The sequence below is a fragment of the Anopheles ziemanni genome, chromosome 2, assembly GCF_943734765.1.
Source record: "Anopheles ziemanni chromosome 2, idAnoZiCoDA_A2_x.2, whole genome shotgun sequence".
NCBI lineage: Eukaryota > Metazoa > Arthropoda > Insecta > Diptera > Culicidae > Anopheles > Anopheles ziemanni.
In genome coordinates, this window is record NC_080705.1 from 2677929 (window position 1) to 2700187 (window position 22259).

General features: G+C 48.0%; 1 protein-coding gene across 1 annotated transcript in view; it reads left to right on the forward strand.

The window, feature by feature from the left end:
* Positions 1 to 6156: 6156 nt before the first annotated feature.
* Positions 6157 to 22259, forward strand: part of LOC131283037 (ankyrin repeat domain-containing protein 29) — a 132081-nt gene continuing 115978 nt past the window's right edge. The window contains exons 1-2 of the mRNA XM_058312595.1: positions 6157 to 6165; positions 6221 to 6331. Coding sequence (XP_058168578.1) covers positions 6157 to 6165; positions 6221 to 6331 — 120 coding nt within the window. The remainder of the gene's footprint in view (positions 6166 to 6220; positions 6332 to 22259) is intronic.

Sequence of the window (22259 nt, forward strand, 5' to 3'; positions counted from 1 at the left end):
TCCCCTTTTTTCAGTTTTACAGCTGTTTGACGTATGGGGAAACATAAAGCTTCGCATTCATGATTTGAATAAATTGAGTTTGATTCGAAACGGCACAAGGTTAGCAACAAGCAAGATATGTCGATTGTTGATCGGTTTTTCGGACCTTTATCGCGACCATTCCCCATTCTAGAGCCTACGGTTTCCTTTGCTGTGTATGCATTTTAATCGCTTCATATGATTTCTGCCTGTTGATTCCCCGTCAGCTGTTGCCAAACGCCTGTCTTCAAATTGTCGTTTAAGACAACACCACTGTTCGGCAGAACAGCGAACTCCCCGTCATAATCGTCGCCTTATCCTCGCTGCCAATCGTGATTTCGTGGCGCAGATAAAATAGACATTTTTCTCGATACTTTATAGTAATCGTCTGCGTGCTGCTCACTCGGTAACCAACCGTTGTCGTTAAACACGATGGCTAATTCCCGATTCGGAAGACGGCTCCCGGGACAACGAGGCAGCGCACAATCCCGCAGTCATCATCATCATTCCCGGTGCGAAATCGAGGGTCTTCAGCGGCCATCAGATCTTCCATGGACTTCTGGAAATTGGAAACCGGTGCTCAAGACAACATTATTATTAGCTACCTTTTTTACCCGGGGGGGAATCGGTAGGAAATCAATACTACTTTGCCGGTGATGGGGGGGCCATGCGAGGCCTGGGTGAGAATAACGAATCCCATAACGACATTTTACATCTCGGAAAGAACCCTCTGGTGAGGTGACAGTCGCGAAATTCTCCGTCGCGAACGAAAACAAGCTGCTTAGCGCGAGGCAATCAAATCGAATGATTCATGGCCACAATCATTCATGGGGTCTCTCCACGGGGTTGTTGGCAACAAATACTACGCTACACCAGCAACGGATGTGTGTGTGTGTGCCAGATTATTAATCGGACATTAATTGGCCATAAAACTACCGGGTCCGAGTAGCGTGCTTCACCTCCCCGAGCAAACCCTCACGGAAGAAAACGCTGGCTGTGGAAGCTGATCCGCGAGTGGCCGGCGGGGAAGTGGGTGAAAATAATCGCCCATTTTATTTCGTTCCCCCCACCACTACCACCCTCTCCGGCGTGTTCTACATTTTCTGCAAACCGTTTCCTAATGGGGGTTCGTTGTGCACACGCGGGTGGCGCGAAGGAGATTGTGGTATAAAATTATGGCCGAGCAAAAAAAAAACACATGCAGCTCCGCGGGGTAGCAAAGGGGGGGAAGTGCATCGTCTACCAACAACCTATATAGCGTCGATGAGCGTCGTTTGTGTTTTGTTGATTTTTGCAGGCTTCACTGGCCTGGCGGAACTGATCGACTCGGAACTCGTCGGTGCATGAAGAGAAGCAAACCCGCACACACACACACACACACACTTTAATAGGGAGTGCTGGTGCATCAGCTCGTGTCAACTGGTGCAGTTTTTGTGATGCATCAAACATTCCGCTCATTTTTTTTTCCGCGCCCCCTCCTCTTTGTTGTTGGAAGCGAAGCGCGCTCTAATGAGTCCTTTCCTTCGTTTGGTTCTAATTTGATGTGCCGGGAAATTAACGACTCCATTACAAGAGGGCCCGGAAGATGGATGACGCTTTTTCGAGGCATTATTTTATTTTGATACGTTTTTTTTCTTCGTTCGCCAAAGCGGAGGCGTGCTTCGGTGCCATCATGTTGCGTCCGCGTAGTCACAAAGTGGACACAATGTTTTTAGCGAAACAAGGAAACAACCTGATTTGTTCACACGAAGGTGTCTGTGTGTGTGTGTGCGGGTTCGGAAGTACGGGAAATTACATTAGCCCACTGAAATGTATACCTTAATTTCCTTTCGGCTATCTGTGAGGCAAATGAGAAGAAAAGGTAAACAGTCTCTTTAAAGTCTCTGCACGCCGACGTGCGCGCAAACTACCTTTAATTTGCACCCAGCGGTGCATAATTTGGGTTATTTGGTGGTGATAGAGTCTTGCAGATACCGTTTAGCGTTTAGGGCGAGGGGGTTTGGAGAAAGGGGTAGAGAGTGGTCCCCTGCTGCCCCGAGGAAGTAGTTTCGTTACTAAAGAGACCGAAACTTAGTGCTGTGCGGTGTTTAATTAGCTTCCAAGTCGTTGGTTTTATGAGCGCTTTTGTTTGCCCTTCTCTGTGTGTGTGTTTTTTTCTTTGTTCTGCTTCACTTCCCCCGCCGCCCTTCGTTGGGGGGAGTGCTTTTCCTCCACCCCCGGGAGCATAAATCAAACATTCCAGCCCCGAAAAGCGAGAAGTGAATGGCAGGCGTGATTTTCTATCCCACCCCACGAACTAGCGATGAGAATAACGATTCAGTAACGTGATTCAATTCAGAGTGAGTGAGTTGGAATAGAGAGTCAATTCTTGAATTCACTCAGTATGAATTGACACAGTGAGAATGATTCGGCTCAGTGAGCATGTATTGGCTCAGGGAGAGTGAATTGGCTCATGGAGAGTGAATTAACTATTTCGTGAGCTGAAAATTTTCGATCGATGACTGATCAAATGAACTGATCCATAAAAAAAGTGCAGTTTTGAGCTCGCAAAATAGTCAAATCATTCTGAGGGAGCCAATGCACTCTTCATGAGCAAATTCACTCTCCTTGAGCCAATTCAATCTTCGTGAGTCGATTCACTCTTCCTGAGCTAATTCACTCTCACTGAGCCAATACATTCTCACTGAGCCGAATCACTAATGAGTGAAAATAAATCATCCTGGTGAATTGAATCAATTGATTCATTGCGGAGAATTGGCTCATTCTGATTCAGTTTGCACATCACTACCACGAACCCTTTTTCCACCTTGGACCATGTTCTCACCTTGACCGAGCCCGAGTTCGGGCTGGAGGACTTTTCCTCCGAAAGGGCACACAAAGGGGGTAAAGGTGTGTGCAGTGCAATATCGAAACATCTTACACCGAACTTTACGCTGCGTGACCGCGCCCGGAAGTAGTGCCTGGCGGAAGTGGACGGAACTAGAGCGGCGGGACGTAGCTGGACGTCGTCGTCGTGGCGCTGATTTTAGTGCCCGGCGGGTTGGTCTCGCCGGAAAACGTTAATGGTTTGCTACCTTGAGGTTTGACAGCTAAAGCCCGCCGGGCGTTTGGTGGGCGAGTTTGTTTCAAGTTTGTTCTGTGCGCGCCTTTGTTAGAGGATCGCTGGCTTGGTTCATGGCAAGTTTAGTGAGCTTGCCCCCGACGTCGTGTCACGGCTGGCAGGGTACAAGTGGCAGACTCTGGCAACCGGTAATAAGATGGCTAGCGAGTCGCACCTTCGTGACGTTTCGTGACGAGTGGTGTATGGGGTTTTTTTCCACCTTTCCGTTTTCCACCAACCAACCAAGCGAAAGCTCGCCCGCTCGTCGGTGCGAATTCCAGGTCAGTGGGTTCCGTTGCATGTCAGCCGAACCTTAGCCGCTTTCGGCCAAGAAATCAACGGAAGGAACAGGTTCTCGCCGGCTGGCGTCCGACGGCGGCGTGTTTCTTCATCTGCTAATGGGATTTACGAACGAGGGATCCGGCGCGATGAAGTCACACTTTGGCCACAGTAAGAAAACACGAAACACACATTTTTCGCTCCGAACCGAAAGGGCAAAAGGGCTGGTCATGCGTTTGTTGTAGTGTTTGTTCTATCTTTTCCTTTTTCTCTCTCTCCATCGCCATCCGTAGAAAAGTGTCGATGGCGTGTCGGTGGCCAAGGTATTGTGCCAAGTTACGTTCCTTTTTTTGATGGAATTTTGAAAGCATCGATAGCATGAGGTTTGATCCATGACTTAACTAACTAACGAAAGCAGAGGGTGCGAATGAGCTAAATCACGAAACGGAACGAAGGGTACAGCTACCCAAAATTCTTTGTGAATGCAAGACGAGACCGTTTTGTGAGTCCCTCGAGAGGATGGTTATGTGCGAGAACGCTTGCATTTTCTAATTAAGTGTAATTGCATTGGCCAATGGCTCACTCTGTATCGGTACGTAAGCCGGGGCCAGAAGTGCGGAGCAATTTACCCGCAAGCGAACCTTAACCTCAAATAATCGTGCCATATTTTTGCGCTCATTTTGAGCGTATAAGTCTGGTAGCCAAATTGAGTTGAGCTCGGATATTAAAACACACACTCAATGGCAGAGACTTTCTAGTCTCGGAATTAGATAAAATACTGATGCTAATGCTAGAATAAGGGATAATTATTACGTTGACTGCCAAGCGTTTTTAGTACACTTTTTTAGTACAATCTTTTTCAATAAAATTATTTTGTAATATTTATTAAAACAATGGTTTTTGAAGGCTAAGCAAAAACTTAGCTTCCCAAAGAATAGATATTAAATATTAGTATAATTTTTATGTTGAATTTTCATTTATTTATGGGGCAAACATTTTTTAGAACTAATGACAGCTGGCTATCAAAAATGTTACCCTTGGCAGTCATCGTGTTAAGGGTCATATAAAAAATACATTGGCTTTGGATTGGTTTGGTACATGTTAAGAATTGTAACCGTATATTTGAAGTTTAAGTAATTTATTTACTCCTTTAATTTGTTCATTCCTCCCATGAACTTTTATTCAATTTCGTTTTTTTAATTTCTCATTCTGCAGATTAGCTATTTGTTCGCCCTTAAACTCACTGCGAAAACGCTTAACTCACGGTTTGGGTGAAGATTTCGGTAACTTTTCCCCGCGTCCCGTCGAGCGCAAACTATCTCCACCAGAACCTTGCCCTTCGGCCAGCGCGCCCGCTCTTCACCTGTGTTTACTTTTCCATTTCCCTTAGCTTTTCTGCACGCTTTTGTTTCAGAACGGTGGTAAATTATTGTTTGCTACTTTTTTCCATTTTTTCCCCAACGGATCGCTTCGTTTTGCACACCGAAGGGAATCCCTTTTGTGGTTTTCGTATCTACCGCCTCATGTTCTCGGGTACACTGGCGTGAGATACTCGCTGGCGTCAGATGGCTGGGTTTTATTTTATTTTCGTCCCGCGAAGTGCAAAATTTTCACATTAGTCTACTCAAACAAACATTCCCCACGTAACTCTCGCTCGCTCGCATAATGGACTCGACAGTCCCGTGCCTGTGTCGGTGTGTGTGGCCATTACTAGGTGTGCTTTCACACGATAGTAGTGTCCGTGGACCACACGGGTTTGCCTTAACTTTTGCCACTTGGCCCGTGGAGGTTGTGTTTACCTTTAGTCGGTCGTCGGCGAGGCGAGGTCAGACTGGAGTAGTCGTGTCGTGTTGGTTTTTCCTACTCATCTTTTCCACCCCCTCCCCGTCCGTCTTTTGTTCCACCGTTTGTTCGTCAAGTTTTTCTCTCGCGTGCCTTACTTACCGTTGTTGAAGCCCCCTCAGTTGTATTGTTGCACCTCGTTTGCTTAGGGATTCTTCCTGTTAGGGACTTTCCGCGCATCGTTTCACGCTTACAAACGGGGGGTAAAAAGCACCCAAACCTGTTAGGATAGGTACGAGGAACCTTCTTCTTTATGAGGAAGCGTGCGTGTTGCTGTGTGACTTTAATTCCATGTTATTACAAAGGTTAATTTGCTATTACAATTAAAGGTCACGCGAGGTGAGTCTTATCCGTAGGCTTCCCGTTACCGTTTCTCTCTTCGTGTGTGTGTTATTTTTCTTCCATAGAGTTGTTTTGTTTGTTCTGTACGGCACAACTGCTGCTAACTACAACAAAGTACCTGTGAAAATGTGCTGCCTTCATGATAATGTCATGTCTAGCCAACGTTTTTTCCCTCTAATAAATTAGGCTGCAAAGCAAGAAGCATTCGTATAAAACATGGACAACATTTTTGACATTTTCCTCGCATAAATTGCTGTGCTATTACACACCGTAAGTGGAATAATTTCTATTTAAGTCATCCTTAGAAGCGAGCATAAAAAAAAATTATTGCAGGTAGAAAAAATGGAAGCCTCACAAATTTATGCACAATCCACCAGGCGGCTCCATTTGGATAATGTAATGCATTTAACTTGATTGCGCTGAAACCACCCCCCTGCTCTCCTTCCTGTTGGCCATCCGTCGGTCGGTTACATGCGCGCCGATGTTTTCGAGGTCGAACGAGAGAGAGAGAGAGAGAGAGAGAGAGAGAGAGAGAGAGAGAGAGAGAGAGAGAGAGAGAGGGGAATAAATTAATAATGGCACTTGTACCTGATTGCTGATGCCTTTTTTTTTACCACCGTTCTTGTTCTCGATCCACAGAAAGAAACCCTTTCGGACGTTCAGCTACACCTGGCTGCCCTGCGCGGTGACGAAATGCTGCTGAAGCGAGTGCTGGACAGCGGCAAGGTGCACGTCGACTGCCGTGATGAGGTGAGTGAGCTCTTGGAAAGGGGGGAAAAATAAACTCCAAATGCTGGAAAAACAACAATCATCCCACCAACCAAAACAAACCATCCCGCAACCGACGCAAACCACCAACACCTCGTGGCCGGACATGGGGTGAAGGAGGGGGGTGGGGGGGGGGGGATTGGTGTGGTCGCGAGCCGGTGAAAAACATTTCCCCGTCGGGAGCGATTATCCTGCATTTAGAGACCCCCGGTCCGGGGGGGTTGGCCATCTAAACCGCGGTCGAGCGGAGAGGAGGTTTGTTTGCACCGGAAGCGGGGGAGGAGGGGTGGATATTTGGGCTCGAGCCGGTGGCGCCCGCCAACAGGACCAACGGAGCATTTTGAGGATTAAAAATGAGTGAAGGCTGGACGTTGGGTTGGGTTGGGAAATTAGCAACAGCCAAGGCAGAAAGTTTCCCCCCGTAGTCAAGGGAAAAGCGTTCGAGGAAATAGGGGGAAAAAAACCGACCCAACCGGACGCAAAACAACCGGAACAGGGAAAAACAAAAGCCACCCCCCAATCCCCCCTCCCAACCCTCCGTATCGAGGCGACGGAACGACGAAAAGGAAGGTGGTTACGGTTTGTGCAATTTATAATCATTAGCGCTATCACTCACAATCACAATGTTTTTCCTGAACGCCAGACCGTCCGCCTTCCCTCCTCGTCTGGCGTCCGATTGGGCACCGGGAAATGTATATGTGTGTGTGGGTAGCTCCAACGCGAATGGAGTAATAAATTTCCAAGCTATCAAACAAACAAGAGAAAAAAAACCGGGGGAAACGCGCGACGGGGAAAATCACCAGCGCAATGATAAAGTGTTTAGTTTTTCACGCGTTTTTCCGTGAACCCCACACTTCCGGCCCGGGGAGGGGGAACACGACGCACCTTTGCTGACGTTGGCTTCGGGGTGACCGGTTTGTTTGCTATTTTAACACTCACTCCTCGCGCTTGCTGCTGCAGTTTAGATTTGGGTTTAGTTTTCCTTTCTTTTTCCAACTGTTTTTTGTTATCCTAACACCAAACTCGTGTGTGTGTTGGTGCGTGCGTGCAGGCGGCACATTGACAGATCGATGGTGACAGCTGCATCTGTTGTTGCGTTATGTTTGTCTATTGATTTTCGGTAGATTTATTAGTGACCGGCCTGACGTACGTGGGAACCCGGAAAACTCGGGGGCCCGGAGGGGTGGGTGGTTTCTGTGTGCGGGGTTTATGGGTTGGCGTCGGTTTCGCCAACAATGTAGCACTGGCCTTCGCTTGCCGCAATGTGCATGTGCATAATTAGTAGCAAAGTGGGCTTGAACAGTGTTAGGGAGGAGGGGCAGGAGGAGGAGGGGGAGAGAGAGAGGAAGAGTTGGTTGGTACAAATTAAACGGATTTGTTTTTCTAAACTCCCCCCCCCACACCGGTTGACTAGTGGATTATGGTGATGAACAATTTCGATTCCGGCACTCATTTTCCTCCAATGTTTTCCCTCCTCCACTCCTCCGGCAACGCCTCCCTCCTCGTCCACGTTCAGGGAGAAAGATAGCTCAAATAATTCCACCACCTGGGAAATTCAAGCCGGGAAAGCCTGTGCAGTCCATGGATTGCTGATCGGTTTGAACTGGCTTTTATAATTGAGCGTCAGATTTTCGTGTACTCTCCACTCCCTTTCTATCCCCATCCTCTTCACGAGTCACACAATCCATTAATTTTTCAGTATGGGAAATTTAGTTTAGTTTCGCCTTTTTTACGAGCGCTCGTCTATTCGGAACTTTTACCGGTGTCGTATTTTTTAAGCGAATTTATTATGCACCATACGAAAGAAAGAGAAAGAGAGAGAGAGCGAGTGAGAGATAGGAGGCATCGGTACGTATCGGAGAATTTATTATGCACCGGTTTGGAAAAACGGGAAATTCGAGGAGGAGAGGGATGGATGAAACAACGGGTAAGGGACGCACGGTTAGGAAATTATTTTGATAATTAAACAAATTGTTGAAATATGATGCAAAACTTTCGGTTGACCGCAGTTTGTCGCCCCGGGGTTCGCTCGGCTCGGCTCGCAATGCCTCATCTCATTTGTCCGGTGGGAAAATCCCCGGTTTTCCCCCCGGTGTTGGCTTCGCAAATGCCTTTAGGGTACCGGTTTTTTTTGCCGGCTTTGCTTCTAACCAATTGCGAGTGTTCAGCACCCAACCTCACAAAAAGTTTGATGGAAAATAGGTTGCGTTTCCGTTTGAATAAAAGACACGTTTTGAAAATGTTTTCCTTATTTAGATCCCTCATGAGGATATTTTAATGAATTCGTCTTTATTTTTATCTGTGAATGTATTTAAAAATAACAGAACAGACATAAATAGTTGCTCTCAACCTATTTTGGGGGTTTCGGTTTGTTGTTTTGTTGAACGAAACAATGTTCTGTGGTTAGCGTATTTCAATTCTGTTTCTTCTGAATATATTTGATCCATTTAACCGATGAATGGACTTTTTTAACTGGACTTATCTTACTGTACTTTATTAAAGTTTCCCGATTCCTGTCGCAAGAATACTGATTTTAAATTGATATAATTGTTTATGTGCAAAATAGCAATAGCTTCCAAGATCCGCTTCGTTTGAACTACAGGTATTTCTATCCATTTCGTCCAGGAATAGCTTCGACCGAAGCGTTTGAAGAATTAATACAGCGTGCGTTCTCGTTGCGGACGTGTCTAGAGGCAGTCAACCTTAAAGAATCGTTGGCTTTTCCAGCACCGCACACACATTTGCACTTGTTTCCGTCAATTTAACACAGGTGGTTTCTGCCTGCTATAAAGTGTGCGGTTAAGTGTGTGTGTGTGCGTGTGTGTGCGGGTGCTTCTGCACCTCAACCGCACGAATCAACCGCGAACCTTGAGAGTGCATCCACGTTGCAATGCCCCCGGAGTGCATCGATGCTGAGGGCAATCACAATCAGAATCGTATCATTGCCGGTGTCGGCATAATAATCTGCAGCATCCATCTAGCTCACCCGGCTCACCAGCAGTCCTCACCACCCCACACCCCCCTTGGTTGGTCCATCGGTGTGTTATTGCGATAGTGGAGGGAATGGGAATGTTGGAAGGATGCAGAAGAGTGTATTTGTCGAACATTATTTATTAATTTAGTTGAAAATCGGTCTCATTGTTTAGGTCCGGAGTTGACCGGAGCCTGCTCCTGCACTGGGTTTTGGTGGAAAGACAATAAGGGGGGCAGGGGGTGTGTGGAAAATGCAGCACCGTTGGCTGCTCATTGGGAAATTGCATTTCGTTGGTCGCAAGGAACAATTGACCGAACGTACCGAACGTTAGAATCCACGCACACACACACACGCATACAAATGGGAGCCAGCTTTTCCTTCCCGGTGGACGCAACACAATGAGAGTTCACACATGCACACACGCTTGCACGATGCATGTTTTCGTCGTCGGTTGATGCGTTTCGTCCGTTGATGCATTTCGTCCTGAGAGGCGAGGGGTTGGGGGGAGCGGGACCTGACCCTGACCGAGCCGCACGGCCGAGAGTAACACGGATTGATCGTAACAAAATCTATCTATTGCTTCGCAATTCTACTGCTGGAACTCATTTCCTATATGCACTTGGTATTGTTCAATTGTTTGTCTGCCTGTTGCTGGCGGGATGGGGCAGGGATACGGTCGGCCACCGGAAGTGACACATCGCCCCGAGGAGTCCCGGGACGGCCGGCCAGCAGGTGTGTATGCATGTGTGTGTGCGAAGAAAGGACCAACTCCACCTTCAACGGAACCACCGGGCCTGTATTTAGGTGTTATGTGTGTCCGTGTGGGTGCCACACAGCGTGAAGAGGTGTGTATTGCATCCCTGGGACTAGTTTGGTCAACCCTGCACCCCCCTCCCCCCCCCCCCCCCCCCCCCTCTCCCTTCGGTGCCAATGGCTTTTTCTCGAAGGTCCTCCCAAAGGGCGGTGGCATAAAAGGTGGACATAAGCCGGGCGCAACAGCTTCCACCAACACCAACAACTGAGGAGGCATGGGGGGGGGGGGGGAGGCGAAAGAGGGTTCTCGGACCCAACCATTGGGTCGAGTTTTCCCCAGCAACAACGACGAGGCGCACAGCATGGCCGACCACCGGAGCAAACCGACAAACTCTCTGGAAACGACATTTTAATTTTAGTTATTGAAATATCGTTTCTCCCCACCACCCACACCTCTCTCTCACTTCTCTCCCCTTTCCCCTCGCCAACCCCCTTGTGTCCCACCCTCATGTGGCGTGTGAATTGAACAAACGCTTGATTTTATGCTCTTGCCCGCCGTGTCCTGTTGCTTGCTTCCTTTCTCACTCTTTCCCACACTATCCAGTGCTCCCCACTCCCTCTCCCTCTTGCTGTCAGTTGGTCAGTTTAATTTCGGGGAATGGTCAGTGGCCGGCCAGCGCCGGGGAAAAACCCTGCAGGAAGTTGGATTGATTTTTCGAAAGCTGCGGTTCCGAGCTGCAGCAACACCGGGTGTGTGGTTTTCTCGCAGCGCTCTACTACTACTACATGGCTCCGTGTGCAGATATTTGCAGCGTTCCTGGGACCTGATGGGTGAGGGTCCCTCCCCCCCCCCCCACCCATACTCACCTTTCGGATGTAGTGCGCTTCGGTACGGAGGAGCGACAGGCTTTTCCACAATGTGTGATGCGAGAGTTCCATCGAACTCCCGAACCGAAAAAGGTGAGGTTTGCGTTGTACGTAAATAACAATGAGAGAAAATACCGGACCGGATAGTGGGAATCGTCATCCCGGGGACACGGGACACGCGGTACAGCTGAAAGTCGACGGAATCACACAATCAATCGCACGGTTCAAAGAGGATTTTCATACGACTCCATGTCCATCGGTGACATCGGGCCAGTTCCCAGTTTTTCCCTCCACCCGGCGAACATGAATTACGCGAACGCGAACCCCCGAAGGGTGTTTGTCCGCTTTAAACCATGCTGGGAGTATTAGTAAAGGATCAGTGGTTGCATTTTTCATCAATCCATCAAAGAGTGATGGGATTTTTCTAACTAGAATTGGTAATTAAATTCATCATCGCTAGCTCGGCCGGGAAAGTTTCGGATGTTATTGGATGTTTAATGAAGAGATTATTTGATTTCTTTCAAGCTGACTTGTTTGTTTGGTGCTTGGAAAACCCAATCGCCCACCTTTGCCTCGGTAAACTAGCTCTTATCTGGTGTGTTTTAATTTCTCTATCCAATTTTCCGACCGGGATGTTGCCGTAGCGTGGCTGGGAATTGAATGGAAAGTGTGGAAATCCGTGCTACATTATTCATGGCGAGGAGGAAATTATTTTTCTACCTACTCTCGCCCTTTCTTTTTGTGTTAAACGCTCGACAATCATCGCATTCAAGAAAGACCCAAGGGGGAGGAGATGAACGAGTGTGCGTTGTCCACTGACCGATGATGCGGAACCTCTTGATTTTCTTCGCCCAGTTGCGCAACCTATATAGATCCTTTCCTCGTTCGCTTACAGATGGCACAGTTTTTCCCCAGAAGAGAACCACACTATCGTAAGACGGGCACGTAACGCTGGGAAGTGATTTCTTTGCCAAGTTTCTTTTTCTTCTTTCCCCGTTGCGTTTGCACTTCCGAGTGTTTCTTTGTCCGGCGCTGGAGGTTCCTCCCGTTCCTTGGTTTGCGTGCTTGTTAAGTCCGGTGTCTTGCAAGAAAAAGGGGGGATTAGAATCAGGTGCATCACACCCCAGGGTGAAGAGAGAGGGATGGACAGTGTATGGAACCCGGGTCTTTCTGTTTTTCTGCTCGTTGAAAAGAATTCCCGATGCACCTGTACAGTTTTTCTGCATCAATAATAAAAGACCAACACATGTGGATGTCGTCGTCGGCGGGGTGGAGAGAAACGGACACCGTCTTTCGTCCCTTTGGCTCCGTGTGTGTGTTCTCACATACGTTCATCCATCATCTCTACACCTCACCTTTTTCCCTCATGTTTTCCACAAACGGGGTCGAACAGTCGTCGTTCATTTTAATCTTCAACATTGCTCACACTTGAATGTGCCATGAGTCGAGCTCAATGGGAGCATCTTAAAAAATAATTAAGGAAACAAGGCCCCCGTTTTTTCCCCTCCCCCCCCCCCCCGCCTTTCCACCTCCGTCTAATTTTCCATCTCTTTCCGGCGTTATTCGTTCGCTCCACTTCGTCGTGTGTTTCGAACAGCGGATCCTTTGAAAGTCGTCCGTCCTGCTGCTCCCGAATGCTGCTTGAGCGCCTTGAAGGGTAGATTGGGTTGAAGATTGTCGTACGCGCCGTTATCGTCCCCCCCTCCCCAACCCTCGCCTTCCTTCGTTTCGGAGGCAGGAAGCGAGGAAGCGTGGCTTGCAGCGCAACATCCGGATGTTGGCGTAGGTAAGTGCGTAACCGAGCTGGGCTGGGCAATGTGTGTGTGCGTGTATGTTGTAGCCGCGCACACACTTCTTTGTGGCATCCTCGTGTGTTTGGTTTTTTTTTCTTTTTGCTGAGACTGCATTCAAAAATTCTCGCACAGAAGGAGAGAAAGAGGAGGGAACAAGGGGTCGAAGGGAAATTTGTTCAGATTTTGCAAGATATGTACTATAACCCCTCGGTAATGTACTCCTCCGGGGATGGATATTACACGCAAAACCTTGCTTTGTTCCCTTTCATCGCTCGGAGGCTCCGAGGGCCGCCTTCAGGTTTTCCGGCGACCAGGGGAAATGCTCTCTGCAGCAACACACGGTCCGGGGCTTTCCGAGAGAGTCAGCATTTGTGGTGGCCAGATCGATGTGTCGGCAAGTGTTGTTATACACTCAGTCACTTCCCCAGCTCTCCCCCTCTCCATCAAGTGGGTCGTATGCGTATAATCCTTTTTGTCCTTAACCAACCCCAAAAGGATACAAGTCAAGGCCTACGCGTGGTAGGATGCGTGTTGCGTCGTCTCTGGTGGAATCAAACGGAACCGGGGAAGGAGATTTACGAAGGTTGCGGAGGAACCTAAAGCCTCCTCGGTGAGCCTTCCGATGCGCAACGTGGAAAGTGCGACCATCTGCAAAAAAAAGGGTAGAAAATTCATTTCTAAAGTTGTCCCGAACTCCCGAGCAGCAGACTCCAGGGAAATGCACAAGCACAAGGTCCTAGGTAGGCATATCAACTGTTGTTTGTCGTTCATTTTGTTGGCCCAAATTGAAACGAAGGAATAAGATTAAAAGACCTTTTGCCTGCTCTCGCTCTCTCGGGCTTGCTTTTGGGTCGAAAGTGGAAAGCTAGAGTTTAGCTTTTTGGGGGATTAATTTAGCAGAAGAACCGAATGCAGCTTGGATGGTGCTGATGGGATGCTAATGGAATCGTTGCTGTTTAATGCCCTGCCATTGTTGTTGCGATGTGCAACAATTTGTTACATGCGAAGGAGGTTATCTAATTTGCTCCAAAAACCCATAAAAGCCCAACCTACCTGTTGAAGAACAGCGCTTTTGGGTTGTCGAAATTTAAGTGAGACGTATGTTACACAAAATAAAACCCTTAAAACCAAACAACGATCACCATGACAGCTACGTTACGCACCTTCTTGCAATCGACTTTAAGGCAAGAAACCTTCCTTTCCGTCGGAGATGTTTTCCTTCTGCACTTTCTCTAGAGTGCGTCGGTTGATTGTCGTCTCCCCTTAGCAGCGTGTTCCGTATGATCCAACGATCAAAGAAATCCCGGGAAGCTTTTGAAGTGCTGCTGGTGGGGAAAAAGTTTTCCCCCTTCCCGATAACGAGCTTATCAAGTTGAGGAAACGGGTAACGAAATAGTCAAAATGTGTGTCTTTCGTGTGTTCCGCGTGTTCGGTTGCTGCACGAATTATATCAGCATCCGGCGAGAAGTGCTTCTGCTGAGGCCAATGCACACACGTGGGTGTTTGGAAGGCACTTCGCGTTTTATTTCTTATAGCGTGCATCGTGCGGATATCCATGTTTGGGGGGAGGAGACGATGCTGCGTCTTTGTTGTGGTTGGTATGCTTGAGGTGTGCATATATTATACTTCTTCCAATTTGCGCGTTCGCGCGACACACGTCGTCGGTGTGTGGTGCTTTTCCGCCTATTTACGGGAATACATGAACAGTGCGCGAACATGGTACGTGTACCTTTTTATGCGAATCATATGCTCTGGTGGTGCTCTATGCGTGGAAGTGCGTGTATTTCCGGTTTGTCCCGTATTTTCCGTTCCTGTAAGCATGTTTCTCCATGATGCTCTCTGTGTGTTAATAATGTATCGTCGAGTATAAATGGGGACAAAAATGGAAAAGGTGCGTTTTATGCTCAGCAGTAGCTGGAAGAAAGGTTTATGAAACCTCTACATTAGTGATGGGAAATTCGATTCCGCAACCAGAGCCGGCTCCGACGAACTCCAGTAAATGTTGGAGCAAGCTCCGGAGCCGACTTCTAAGTACTGGCTCCGAACTACCGACTCCGAACTACCGACTCCGAACTACCGACTCCGAGCTACTGACTCCGAACTACCGACTCCGAATTACCGACTCCGAACTACCGACTCCGAACTACCGACTCCGAACTACCGGCTCCAAACTAACGGATCCGAACTACCGGCTCCGAACTAACGGCTCCGGAGTCGGGTGTGAACAAAGAAACTAATCTCCACGATTCTTTTATTGCGAGATTATGCGACCAAAACAAAAAGGGGGGTCCCGGAAGCTTGGAGCCGTAATTTCGGAGCCGACTCCGAAGCCGTTAGTTCGGATCCGTTAGTTCGGAGCCGGTAGTTCGGAGTCGGTAGTTCGGAACCGGTAGTTCGGAGCCAGTAATTCGTAGCCGGTAGTTCGTAGTCGGCTTCGCAGCTGGCTCCAAAATTTACTGGAGTTCGTCGGAGCCGGTAGTCCGGAACCGTTAGTTCGGAACCGGTAGTTCGGAGTCGTTAGTTCGGAGCCGGTAGTTCGGAACTGGTAGTTCCGAGCCGGTAATTCGGAGTCGGTACTTCGGAGTCGGCTCCGGAGCCGGCTCCAAAATTTACTGAAGTTCGTCGGAGCCAGTAGTTCGGTGCCGTTAGTTCGGAGCGGGTATTTCGGAGCCGGTAGTTTAGATCCGTTAGATCGGAGCCGGTAGTTCGGAGTCGGTAGTTTGGAGCCGGTAGTTCGGAGCCTGTAGTTCGGATCCGTTAGTTCGGAGCCGTTAGTTCGGAGCCGGTTCTGGGCTAATGCCGGAGCTGTTAGTGCGCTCCTGAGTGCCCATCACTACTCTACATGTGTTTCACTTGTTAAACATAACGTAACCATGATATAAAAATTAATAGACGAAAAGATCTCAAATTGATCCTTGCGTGGATTCTTTTTCCAGTGGAAACCTTACACGCTTTATCGAAAAACGCAGCACATGAAAAAGAGAAAGGATGTTCGGAAATGGAATGCGTTGGCTTCATCCGCCGGAAGTGGATGAAGTTTCATCCTTCAATAACACCTCCCCATTCTTTCTGCCGCACCCCACTCGCGTTGTGAATGAATGCAAGTGGCTCCTTTTTTGTTGTTTAAAATATTGTTTTTCCTCCCTGTTTTGTTTCCTCCCTGTCACTGGGCTGCACCTTATTTAAGAGCATGCACACCATCCACACCCTCCGCGTTTGTTTCGCATGCGTCTTCCCAACGGGACGCACCACCAGTTCTTTTGCTGTTGTTTTATTCCACTCAAAGGAGAACCCACCGAACCGGGGGGTGACTGTATTTTATGCAAAAAAGGTGTGAGGTTCAATGACCTGATAAGACGCCTTTCTCGCCTATTAAAACCAGAACCGGCGTGCGTGCGTACGCCGTTTTCCCCTCTTCGCTTCGTTGGTGGCGAGAGAGAGATGTCGTGGCAAGGATTTGGGCGAAAGGTGTTCGTAATGCAATTCAGCTGGATGTGAAATCCCGGTCCGGGGGTTTGCAAATTGTTTGGTGCGAAAATCCACCCTTGTGCCCTCGGGGGTTTTCTTGGACACAACTGGTGTGAACAAAAGGTCTCTCCAGCGGCGACCGTCGATCGACGAATTGAGGAAGGACTTTCGAGAGTTTGGGCCGAACTTTTTTGAAGGGTTGGTTTTTTTCAAAAATTATTTTTCTGTTTAGTGGATGTACTTCAACTTCGGTCCGAGTTGGGTCATATACGTTTCGTTCCTTGCTGAAATGTGTGTTGCAAGTGCTGTAAGTATCGAACGAACGGCCGGCGAAGTTGAGTAGCAAAGTGTTGTTGTTCGCTGCAATGTAAAAATGGAGTGGAAAGCCAAACGAAGGGCTTTGGCCTGCCCTCGAAAGAAATCAAAACTCTAGCCACCAACCAACCAACCCAATTTGGTGGTGGTGAGAACGTTTGGTTCCAATCGGTTGCAGTGAACACGGCCCCCGGTGCATCTGCAGCGCTGCAACTGCATCGAGGATGCCGATTGTTTTCACCCGGGCACATTGATTGTACGGACCAATCGCATGAACTTTCGTCGTTGGGCTGCTGATGCTGCTGCCTCCGAAAACCTGGTGCGGGTTCAACGTTGGATGCGGTAAAATCGTGCGCACGTGTACCCGTGGTCCAAGTGCAACTGCAACTGCAACTGCATCGGTAAAATTGTGCGACCGGCGCGAAAAACTGGGAAGATGTAGGCAAATGCACTTATGTTGCAGTGTTTCACTGCACATTTCTCCACACGGCTCGCCCGTTTTCGAAGGGTGTTTCGGTTTTACCTTGGCTATAGATTTACCTTACGCCGGGAAAACTCTTTTCTTTGTTTACTTTTAGTTTTGTGTAATTTTTCGTTCTACTCCAATTTTGTACGAATCTCCCCTTCGTAGGGTTGGTCGAGGAAAGTGAGGGTCCTGAGGGGAAGAAACGGGTGGTCAATTGATGGCTCTGCTGAACGATTTACTGTGCCATCCCGTTTGGGCCATCCGTTTCCAAGGTCTGTGCAGTTTGATTCTATTGATTTTCGCCAAAGCGAAAACTTTTGTCGAAATTTTCCTCTCGATGTGGCAGGAGGGAGGAGTATTGCACTTTCTCGCCCACCAGATGCAGCAATCGGTACGGTGCAAGTTTGGGCCATCGGTCTTTCATTGTTTCCAAGTTCAACAGAGGAAACTTACTTTTCACCAGACCCCCCCTCTTCAAGCTGCTGCCGGGTCTGGTTCGTTTCAATTTTGAATTTTCCTATCGAAATATTTCAATGAGAGTTGATGGTAAAGGGTCCACCGATTGCCCGAAGGATGCAGTTTCGAGCACTTTGTGTCCTTCCGTCCGAACCGAATGCCACTTCCACAGGGTTGTTTTCATTTTTTGTGGTTGTTTGATGATCATTGATTTTGTTTTAGTTTCCTTAAAGCTCCTAAAGAGCTCCAAAGATCTGCTTCGTATGGTTTTTGTGGTGAAAAGAATGATTTGAATTTGTTAGTTAGGTTTCGTATTCGTCATTTGACATTGAACACCAACTCTTTAAACCGAGACGAGCTTTAGTATGTTTTACGTTTTTAATAATAATCGTCACGTTGTTTGTTTTCGAAGTGCTAGGATAAATAAAAAACCATTGAAATAAGTCATCATGACGATGGAATTATGATCTTTAACGTTTTGTTTTAACACCAAACAACTCCGGTAACCAGTGTCAGCGGTTTTTGGACTGTAATTATGTGGCCTTCCGCATTTGCCACTAGCTGGATTACAATTTATGATTATTAGGTTTTGTTTTTTATTTGTTCGCTTCGCATTGTGATTAAATGTTAGTCGAGGCCAGTTTTTCTGTTGCGCTTCACATCACCGGTGGCTTTCCGTGAGGTGGTGAGAATAATGCATTCGCCCTTAATCCGTTGTGGTGTTCTGGCCAGATTATGAATCACATTTAGCCACGGTATGCTGCTGCGGGAATGCTGCAGGACGGTTGTAATCCAAACATATTAATTTGCCGGATTACGCCGTGCCGAAGTTTATGGGAAAACCTATAATTTTTAATGTATTTAAATTGAACATGGCGTCCAGAACGGGCAGAGTTCGAAGTGGACGTGGCGTTATCGATGCTAATGGGTTTGATGGATGCATTAGTATGCTTGTGTTCAATTTTGAATTTTATCCTGCAATATTGACAAGTCTTTGAACTATGTCCGTATTTTGTTCACAATCCTTTTTACACAATAATTGCACAAATCCGTTCGCTTGTTAAGCAACCTAAGGAGGAGGACTTCTGCAAGAAGCAAATGGAATTGTAAATGTTCCTTAACATGTAATCACATATGTGAGACCACACTTCACCACAAAAAGAGGGTAAAATTGGAAGGAACAACGAAAAAAGAGGAACAGAAGAAACGCGCGGGGTTTTAATGCGAAACAAAAGAAATCCTTACGCACCGTACGCACATTCGCAGACTGGTTGGACCACTTTAAATTAACTTGCAGCCATATGCACACGATGTGCGTGTTTTCTTCTGGTCTGACACTCGATCCTCGGTGCTGAAAAGAATTACGCTGAAAGAAAGGGCTTCCTTCCGTTACCACATATTCCACCCCGTTGGGATTTTCGTTCGGTTGGGAAGAAAATCTACTTCAAAAACTATCGGTGTGTTGTTGTGTGTATTGTGCGCGCGGGGAAGAGAGAGAAAAAAAGTATGCACACAAGCGAACCTCAACGGGGGGTCCTTTTGTGCGTAACTGCATATTGCGAGGGATGCAAACGTGGCGATGAATATAATAATGCAAGGCGATGGAAAATGTGATTGCTGTAAGGATTCTCCTTATGGCAATGGGTAGAAAATGAAATAAAAAGTGAGGAAGAAAGATGAGAAAAGGAAAAATAATTATCATCACCCCCCAGAAAGGGAACCGAGCGCGAAAGGCTTCACTTTGGGGAAGTGTTAAAATTAACAGCTGCAGTAAAACACGTCGTCGACAACGGCCCGTCAGATAGCGACCATCGGCCGGAAGAAGGAAGCAGCATAGTGAGAAGGTCCTGGAGCAAAGACGAACGGCTGGAACGGCAATACAATCGCAACGCGCCGCAAACGCGGGCAAACGGTGATGTGGAAAAATTAATATTTGTTATTACTTCAGGCGACGATGCGGTAGACCCACGCCACAATCGATCGGGTTGCGGAAAAGCTGCCCCCGAGGCCACGCATGAAAGTGTCGGAAATAAGACACCACACACACATGAGTTCCCCTTGGGTCCGGGGAAAAGGTAAGGTGCGCTTATATGTTTATGCTCGATGGCTTTTCCACGATTGCCGCACGTCACATTTCCTGCCGATACGCGCGCCTGATGACGATGACGGCGTGGGGAAGACACGGACACGCGGAAAAATAAGGTGCTAACGATGACGCATCTCCGATTCACCGAGGTGTCCTTCGTGTGCGCGACTGCGTGTGTGATTATTATGATTGATTGAAGTGCGTACGAATGGAGTGAATGAATGGACGTTGCGAATGTACGCAACAACGAGGAGCTATTGTGCTCATTTCGTTTGACGGCGGGGGCATTTGTGAAAACCCCGTAAAACAATGCCACTTTCATCAGCCCGAGGTCAGAGGGGCGCGGGGTTGGGGGTGGCGCTGGGTATGCTCTCGATTTTCACTTCATCATTATGATGCTCTTGTGATGGGCGTCCCTTTTTCTGCGCTATTGCTTGCCGACGGCGCGCCGACTGTGGGGACATAATTTGATGTCAACTTTATGCTTGAGTTTTAATTCCACCAGCCGTTGTCCCTCCCTCCCGACCCTGCTGGTACCTTGTCGCGTGGTGGGTCGTCATGCGATGCAATTATAATTCCAACCCAGTGGCAGATGACGCTCATTTGATAAAACCTGTGCTGCCTTCCGGATAACGATATTTCATCGAGATGAACACTATTTGATGGATCACGTGAGATGGATGAGATTGTACCTTTTGGTCTTAATCTTATGTGAGCTGTCGAGCCAATAATTCGAACCCGATCATCCGCTCTGATGCACATACATTCAGGTGAGAAAATGATTTTGAATGAAATTTTTAGTTCATTTGATATTTATTCTTTGTATATTTTTAGTTGCCGTGCTCCTAAAAACGATGGCTTCCGGTAGTTCCGGCTTAAGATCATCGGGAATCATCCATTGAAACTCCTGTGTCGGCCAGCTCCTGTCTGTGCACCGTCTGTTCAGCTGGGGGGTGCTAAATGCATAATGGTTTTGTTTTCCAATTTAAATCTTACGCCACCATCCACACCACAACACAGCCATGGCTTCCAATCGCCAGGCGTGGAGTGATCGCTTACCTTTTTTGTGCCTGACGCACATTCACCCGCAGCCCTGGGTTTTTCGCATCTCCCTCTCATCCTCCCTCGTTTGGGGTTTTGGAGCAGATTTTCCAATTTAAAAATCAATCAAACTTTTCACACATCTCAAATAAGCCGCCACCCTGTTTACCTCCCCTTCGGCTCACCGACCGATCGATCGTTTAAATGGCGCAGACCCTTTCTTTCTGCATCACCGCGGCGGCGGCGCTGTCTGTCACTTATGCCATCACAAACCATGTCAGTTACACTCATCGGGGGAGGAGGGGAGAGGGCGAGAAAGGACGGGAAATGGAGCTCGTCGATGGTGAACACTGATAGCATGTGATGCGAGCACGTTCTTCTTCTTATTTGAGAGAATGTAATCATCAGGTAATAACCACTTAATCTCATTATTTGCGGTTCTCGCAAAAAGTTTCCTGGCAAAGCCAAGGGGAACCGCAGGAACTTCGGAACCGGGGTGGCGGTGGTTATCGAGCCATTTGGAAGCAACCCCTAGCGTCGACGTGTCGGCGAAGAGAGAACGAGGAAGGGTTCGTCTTTTGCTTAACTGCTCTTGATACCAATCTGTTCAGCTACATTTCCTTTTCCAGAACCAACCACCAGTTCGTTTGCCGTTGGCAGTTTTCGGGGAGGTGTTCTCGCCGACTTCGGCCCTTGTGCCGGGTTCCATTTGGGTTGGTCCGCGCGCGCGGACGTGTTTCCGAGCATATTTTATTAAATATACATAAATTCTGAATCTGGCAAAAGTTGCGCAAAATTTATTGGTCACCGTGTGGTGTTTGCGGGATGATCGAGTCCCCGAGACAAAGAAGATCGAACGAAGGTTCCGGGGAGGAGGGGGGGACGTTTCTGCGATGGCAAAAACACGTGGAGACACGACTTTCGGCCAAAGTTTTCCGCCGTCTCGAAAGGATAACAGGGCGGCGTGCGCGAAATGTGTGCCACATTCGGCAGGGATTGGGATCTTCTCGGGAGGTGAGAGGGAGTGTGTGTGCGAGGAAACATACACACGGCCACAGTGGGAAGATAAAACCCGATCGGTCATGTGTGCAGCAGGGGATCGAAGGACGAAGGAAGCGAAAGGTGGCTGGAATAGCTTGTTATTATGTTTCATTTCGATAAAAAAGAATGGCTGATTGGGTCGTCGTAAGCGAACGGAGGACGAGGAGAAGGATGGGCTGGACGCCGGTTAATGGTGGTCAAAGTGCACAAAAACGTGACAAGAAGCTTGGCACATCGGGGTGTCCGTTTTTAAACTTTTTCTCGGTCGTCGTCCCCCCCCCCCTTCAACCGGAGAAGAGCATTCCTCGGTTGGTTGCAGTTTTTCGGTAGGAGTTTTCTTCATATTTTCGCAGCACGTCCCGACCGTCTCGGAAAACAACACCAGAAGCCAAAGAGTGCAACCGCAGAAGCAAGGCCTCAGAGCTCCTCCTCCTCTGCCTCTGCCTGGATGGGCAGAGATGGGCAAAGTTTTTGACCACAATTTGGCGGAGATTGGTTGATGCCTTCTGGAGCTCCGGACTGGATTCTTGGTGCGCTTGGTGAAGGTCGTTAGCGGATGTGTGAGGTATTGAATGAAGATTATGATGATTAACTGCAAGTGGATGAATATTGTTTTAATTTGTAGTATGCTCTGTGGTGTGCTCTGGCTT